Source organism: Chelmon rostratus, chromosome 10 (genome assembly GCF_017976325.1).
Source record: "Chelmon rostratus isolate fCheRos1 chromosome 10, fCheRos1.pri, whole genome shotgun sequence".
In the NCBI taxonomy this organism is placed as follows: Eukaryota; Metazoa; Chordata; class Actinopteri; order Chaetodontiformes; family Chaetodontidae; genus Chelmon; species Chelmon rostratus.
Genome location: NC_055667.1, coordinates 22,495,639 through 22,502,917, shown reverse-complemented (window position 1 = coordinate 22,502,917; position 7,279 = coordinate 22,495,639). Strand labels below are relative to the sequence as shown.

The window sequence follows — 7,279 nt, the reverse complement described above, 5'->3', positions numbered from 1 at the left end:
ATGCAAACATTATGGTTCAGCGCTAACGTTCCCCTCGAGGGACATACTTCTTGGTATTTATTGCGTTTCTACGTGTTTTTTTTTTTTTTTTTTGCCCGGAAGTCGCTGCTTGGTTACCGCTCGCGACGCTCCAAATGTCAAAAAGCGGCACTTTCAAAGTTGAGGTAGGATGTTCTCGTCAAGTCTGGCCAGCTAGGTGCATGTGTATAATTAATTAAATTAGCAGTTTTATGTTTCTACCTTATTTGTGAACTGTATTAAAAGACATGCTGCCGTGATGTTTAGCCACTTACATATGAAAACCTAGTATGCTGTCGCCATGTAGCCAGCCAGCCTCCTAGCAAACGCAGCTAGCTAACTTTGAGCCTTGAAGTTTGCTACGTTCAAGCTCAGTTAGCATTGCACTGATTAGACAGATCCAACAAAGAACAGTAACTCATTGTACTACTCTAATGTCAGATAGTACAGATTAAAATTACTGCATTTAGCAGACACATGTTAAGCAGTTTAAACAACTGTTGTGTTTGTCATAGGTTACAGCTACCTTCAGTATTCCAACATGACGTTCTATTCTCAACTCTTCACGTCCAAGCGGGGGCCTCTTGCCAAAATTTGGTTGGCAGCACACTGGGAGAGGAAACTCTCAAAGGCCCATGTATTTGAATGCAATTTAGAAACAACCATCAGAGACATAATTTCCCCAAAGGTAAAAACACATCCTCAAAACCCCATATAGTGTAATAACTTGCACCTAAGGTATAAAAGTTGTCTGAGATGCGTTTGTTATCTTTGTAGATGAAAATTGGTTTACGGACATCTGGTCATCTGCTCATTGGTGTGGTCAGGATCTATTCCAGAAAAGCAAAGTATCTCCATGCAGACTGCAGTGATGCCCTGGTTAAAATTAAAACTGCATTCAGACCAGGTAATACATCCTGTTTGCTCTGTCACTGTCATCGGTCATTATTAATTTTGTTGTGACAAATAAAAGCACCACAGAGTTTGACAGGGAGGTGGTGTAATATTGAACTGGCTGAAGTATTAATAATTTCTCAGAAAAGGTAGGGAATGATAGCTGTGGCCAGATGGATGCATTTGAAGGGAAAAAGACAAGAAATGTGTAATAATAACCAGCAATAATAAATGCAACAACTCATCCTGAATAAATTAGGCCAAAACCTGTACTCTGAAAAAGCTGACTGCAGTTAAACACTACATGAACTTGGCTTCATCTACAATCTAATTGCAAGTATATGAAGTTGAATCAGCATCTCTCTAAAACTGTTTCAACAAAAACAAAGCATTACAACCTTAATAAAGGTAGGATTTATTCCATCACTGTTGCATTATACTGCAATAGTTTTAGCCAGATGTACCTAAAGAAAATTGGCAGTGGAGTGTAAATACTGGTAAATTCTGTCCCAACTGAAGACACACCACCAGAGGGTGACATAGTCTTATTCTGGGAAGGGAAGTGCTCAATGCAAGATTGTTGTATGCATTTATGATTTGTTTTATGTACAGTACTGCAATACTAAATGGTCTGACAGGACAGAGACTGAAGGGGGTGCTTAAGGCCCCCACGGTCTCTGGTAGGGGATGGGAGGTGTCAGTTGTTGACGCCAGCTCAGCTGGCATCTTCCACTCACCCACCTCCTCTGTGGAATCCAGAGGGTTGTCCAGGACAGAACTAGTCCTCTTAACCAGGTTTTTACATATTCAGCTAAATTATTGGGTGCTGTCCATACTTCTTCTGGTTCTAAATGCAGTACATATTAGTATTATTTGCCCTGCGTCTCTTTCTCAACACCACAGGTCAGATAGATATGCCTGTGGAGGGACTTGAGGCTACAATAAAGGCAATTACCCTGATAGAAGATTTCACTTCCTTTGATGCCCAGCTGCCAGACCAAAGGTACAGACCACTTTTTGAGATATTCAAAGATGCTAAACATTAACAAATAACTAATTAAGTTTTCAAGTTAGGACTATAGTTACACCGATGGTATAAATTAGAATTCTGAGATTTATATTCTGGAAGCAGGACTAACCCTTTAATTTACATTTGGATCACCCGTTGTTTCTTTTCTCCTAATGAGTAAGTATTCTGTCTGTGTCTGCACCATGTTCTCTTCATACTGGGGCACCAGTAACATAGATGTCGTGGACCACTTTTCACTGAACCAGAGTCGATCAGAGGAAATCACTTTGAAAGAGGATTTTGGAAATGGCTTTCTGAACTTGGTAGATTTTGGTAAGAACCAGTTTGTTTTTATGTTATGGTACTTTCTGATTTGATGCAACATATTGTCATTTGCCTTGTTAGTGTAGAGCCTTTTGGCTTATTCATCATGAATTTATTCCTACATTAAACTTCTCTACTTTAATTAGACTTAAAGATAAATCTGGCCATATTTTGTTTTCACTTATTGTCAAGAACTTCCATGAAAAGACCAAAACCAACAATGAATTCTTTCTTCTTCCAAGTGTTTTCTGTGTAGCCAAAGCCTGATACCTATTCCTCTGTTCCATAGAGCTCCATCATGATTGATGAACTAAGGTATTGCTGCAGTAAATACTAGCCAGCACACCAAATCCACTGCTGAAAATAGTCTCTAGCAAATACACTATTTACACCTGATTGAATAACATCAAGACCCTGTTTACACCTGGCATTAACATGTATCTTAGATGATCTGATGACAAGTAGACAGTGCTAAAGACTGTAAAGTGTAAATAACAACCAAGACATATTGTGATCCCATCATTCTTTTGTAGTGGAAATGCTAATGCTTCCTGATACATTCCCAGCCTAACAGGAACATACCTCAACAATGCAGGACTCAGTTTGTTGTTTGTTTGGGTGACAGCACGCAGTGATTGGAAAAATCAAGAGGTCAGCTGGACACCATGGAGACACATGACAGACACAGGACTGAACAGAAGTCTTGGCTGTTGTGATCAGATCACACATGTTAATGCCAGATGTAAACAGGTTCTAAGTGTCCTCAGTTTTTTTAGAAGCATGCAGGCTGGGGAAGTTTGCACGTAGTGAGAGACACACTGGGGCGTTGTGGTTTTTGGTCTCTTTTCATGAGATTTGTTGACAAGAACAAAAATAGACGACATCATCAACCTTCTCATTAAAAGCATGTTTTTCAGTGTAGAGCTGACATCTCATACTGACTTTACAATTTTTTCCTTCCTTTTGTGTGCTCTGATGGGTAGGAGATGAGTCCCAGAGCCACAGGTTTGGGCTACTGGATGTGAGCTTCCAGAGCCTGACTCAACATGCTGACGCCTTTGGGGATGAGGACAAAGGGTTGGACCTACTCGGTAGTGATTGGGAATTGATCAAGATAATTTTTTGCCATATTTTGGCCTAAACAACAACCTGCGAAAAAAAACAGTTCTTGTGATTTTGACTTGCTTTACTGTTATCAATAGTGGGTTTGACCTTTTTCCAAACTAGGCAAGTACCATGTCTGACTATTATGCATTTGACAGCATTAAACATTTTAATCAGGATATAATTTTGACACATTTGAACAAGAGAAACTAGACAAGTTTTTCGATGTAGGGTAAACCCAATGCAATGTCCCAGATCAGGGCCTGGATCCCCGGAAGGCAGCCTTTGTAGACCAATTATGTCATAACACACTAAAAAGGAATTTTCCCCTGTTTGTTCTTGTTAGGAGTCTAGATATGTTACGGATCACAGGCATTAAGAGAAAATGAAAGTTAGCCTGGTACAATTTTCCATTCGTCTACTATGTGTTTCAGTGAAACTCATACTGTAAACTCATATGAAGGTATCCTGGAACTTGCCCCAGTTCCTCAGTGGTGCAATTAATTGGCAGTTTAAGAGCAATGTCCTGTTCAAAAACTGCGAAATGTTTGACTTCACAAGTTGACTAAGATTGCATAAGTGCACCATTGGGGTTGGTGTCTGTGAGACTAGGCTGTCTCATTTGGAGAGGGATCACAAATACAACCTGGCCCTCATGTCCCCTGAAGGACCAGTGTTCATGGACTGTGCCTTTGAAGGATTCAGCCTCTGAATTGAGAGACAGAATAAATAGTATCTGAGCCTGACTGCTCAGTAGTTTTTGATAACCAGTGAATGAGTAAAAAGAAAAAGATTCTCTCTGCACTCATTCATCAGTCTTACAGCTTTTATAGCAAGAAAATTCCACTTCTGCCACAAGTTACATTGAAATGCTATACTACTCTAAATCTTTGCCCTTCTTATCTCAGTGGTGATTATTTTGTTTATTTTTTTATCAAAAATAAGATAAGATTGATTATTCCACATTTTTAATGACCCTGTAGACTTTCTGACAGACTTCAGTGATCACACTGAGTCTACCGAGTTCATCCCAGAAGTGCCTCAAAAGGAAAATCCAGAGATGTCTGCACTCAATTATCAACAAGGTGATAATTCAAACAACAAACAAATGTTTACATTACATTATTAGTGCTATGCCAGTGTTTTGTATTTTCCACTGGGATTGTTTGTGTAGATGTGTACATGTTTTGTTCATAAAGAGATTGCATTTGCATTCAGACTCCATGTGTTTTCCAGATGCTGACAGAATGGAGGTTGAGACCCCTACACTGAATGAGACCACCCTGCTTGCTAATGAGGAGAAGGCCTTTGCCCTTGAACCTGTGGCCATCACTCGTAGGCACAACCAAACAACTCTCAATCTGTGTTCCTTCAACTCACAAATGTCCTGTATATTATGCAAACATTTATTGAGATGCTGTCATAACAGCTGGCGTCACCCCCCTGAAATCCACCACTATTATAATCTGAACATTGCTGTGTAAAGAGAGCCAAACTAAAAACGTCAAACAGCTGACATGGCATTCATTCCTTGTCACACAAAAGCTCTTGATACAGCAAAAGAAGCTTTCATATGACCTTCCTGTTGTTTCTTTTCAGCAAACTCAGAGAAGAAGAAAGTGAAGAGAAAACGCAAGTTGGTTGTGGACCAGACTAAAGAGCTGAGCAATGAATTCATCAGAGAGCAGCTTTCTGACTATTCAGATCTGATCGGCCCCTTTGATATGGCCCCGCCAACCCTGCAGCTCATGCAGTGGAGGGAGAGCGGAGGTGCAGACAAACTCTTTGCACAGCCGTGTTCCACTGTAGTAGCTCCACAGATAATGGAGGTAAAAAGATGAAGAAATCTCAGCAATATGGGCCTTTATCATAAAACAATGAATCTATCAACAGTAAGCATTAAATTGAAACTACTTCTGCTACAGCTAAATAGCATTTTGCCTTTGCAGCTGTTTGCCAAGAGTGTTTTCCAGGTGAAATATGATGTGTGTGAGGAGGTTGAAATGATGCGCCAAGATAGACAGGAAGGTAGGAACTAGGAACATATGCAAGTAGAATCTGAATATGAAGTATAATCTCATTATTTTAAATGCATCACTGGTGTTGTCCTCTGTTCTGTGTCTCCTGTTATGCTTTTTTTTTACATGAAATATCCATTACTGTGTCTCGTGTAGTTCAGAGGGACATGAGCACCCTCACCACAAGCAACATCAGTGTCCCATATTCATCAGTAGATCCTGAGAGAACACACAACACCGAGCTGACGATCCTTGATCACATGAATGACAGTCAACATGATGATTACTCCGAGCTCACACAAGTAAGCATTAGCATGTCAGGTGAAGAGAATTACTTTATGCACCTTTTTAAGGATTCAGTTCTCTTTCAGGATTCTCTGTCTCTGTCTTTATAACCTGTTCTGTGTGTCTGTCAGGATGAGAATAGGTCAGAGTTCACTCATCCAGAACTTCCATCTGAAGATTCCATGTTTGTCCATCCATCTTTCAAGCAGCAGGAGGCTCGGATAACTTCCCTCCACACTCAGGTGCTTGTGAACACACACGCACAGTTACAAATTGGAACAGCGCAGAGAATTATACTCTGCTGCACTCCTAATTTCACTTGCCTTATCTTTGGAATGAAAGTGAACTAATAATTGATGGTTAGCTGCAAAAATGACTGGTACAGTGGACAAGCTACAATCTAACAGCGTTTACCAGATGGCTGGTGCTAATTTCCCATGCTGCCTTGGAGATGTGCCCATCATCACTGACTGAAATCCTTTTCCAACTTGCAGTCTATGCTGGACAGCCAGGACTTTGAGAACAGGAAGATAACCGAGCTTGCACAGAAGCTTCTGAACACCATGAAAGTAAGAACCTAAAAATAAATGTTCAGATAACAGATTCATAGGATGCTACATCATCCATTTATGGCTACTCATATGTATATGTAAGACGGTAATGGGATGTCTGAGCCCTTGAGTGAAATCCTAATCTGGACAATTTGATGTCAAAAAATGTAACAGCCACCTCACTAATGGTTTAAACTATGAACCAGCACAGAAATGACAATTACCAGCATAAATAACATTTTTATAAACAGCCACATTGCAAACACTTAAAAATAAGCAACATATGTATTGTGGCACATAATTATGTAGGAAATGTAGGCCGTCACTGTAGCTCCTGCTTTTCCAGTGCAGATAGAGAACAGAGATGCAGGATGTCACATCCTTGGAATAGAGACAGCAAACAGGTTTGTAATTAAGGATTTAAAATTCACTTGTCACTCTTGCTGATTAACAGGGCTCAGCGGGTGGACATGTCGCTCTACCAGAAACGTCTCTAAATGCGCAGCAGGGTGTAGGTTCTTCATAACATCTTAGTTCTGATAGTCAGTTAGTCTTAATATTGGTGTTGGAAACAGTCATCGATTATCCCTTCAAATGTTAATATACGATCCGAGCCAAACACCAACTGCACCATCTTACATGCATCTGTTTTATGGTGTTTTTGTAAAGTCTGCATGTTCATGACACAGGACTGTTGTTTCCATGAGAGACAGTGTCCCTGCTGTAGTCAACACTGAATGACAGATCTACAGTGGACAGGGATTTAAAGATGAAAGGGCCAGGGCAGGATTAAGGATGATGCTGGGAAATTTAATTCTCTCTTGTGTGTGCTTGTTTTTGTGTGTGTTTGTGTGTGTGTGTGTAGAGCAACAATGGCACCACATTCAGCCTGGAGGCACTATGTGAAGGAGGGACTCGCTCGCAGGCTGCAACCACTTTCTTCTGCCTCCTGGTCCTGAAAAATCAAAAAGCCCTTGACTTGCACCAGAGCGCACCCTATGAGGACATCTTTGCCACACCTGGGCCCAACTTCGGTGATTAGCAAAACAGAAAGCAGTTTCAGAAATGAGTTGCCG

General features: G+C 40.5%; 1 protein-coding gene across 1 annotated transcript; it reads left to right on the top strand.

The window, feature by feature from the left end:
* The first annotated feature begins 559 nt into the window (after positions 1-559).
* On the top strand, positions 560-7,245 carry rad21l1 (RAD21 cohesin complex component like 1). The gene is made up of 13 exons (XM_041946651.1): positions 560-706; positions 796-925; positions 1,816-1,915; positions 2,151-2,254; positions 3,229-3,336; positions 4,333-4,434; positions 4,586-4,684; positions 4,949-5,178; positions 5,299-5,377; positions 5,524-5,669; positions 5,784-5,894; positions 6,147-6,221; positions 7,069-7,245. Exons 1-13 carry the CDS (start codon positions 560-562, stop codon positions 7,243-7,245), a joined length of 1,608 nt encoding a protein of 535 aa, XP_041802585.1.
* Positions 7,246-7,279: the final 34 nt, after the last annotated feature.

What these genes read in the sequence shown, in the direction of transcription:
- rad21l1 (XM_041946651.1), top strand. Translation starts at nt 560, where the DNA reads ATGACGTTCTATTCTCAACTCTTCACGTCCAAGCGGGGGCCTCTTGCC. An exon ending in TGCACTCAATTATCAACAAG is followed by an intron (nt 4,435 to 4,585) that starts GTGATAATTCAA and finishes TGTGTTTTCCAG; the next exon opens with ATGCTGACAGAATGGAGGTT. An exon ending in TAGCTCCACAGATAATGGAG is followed by an intron (nt 5,179 to 5,298) that starts GTAAAAAGATGA and finishes TTGCCTTTGCAG; the next exon opens with CTGTTTGCCAAGAGTGTTTT.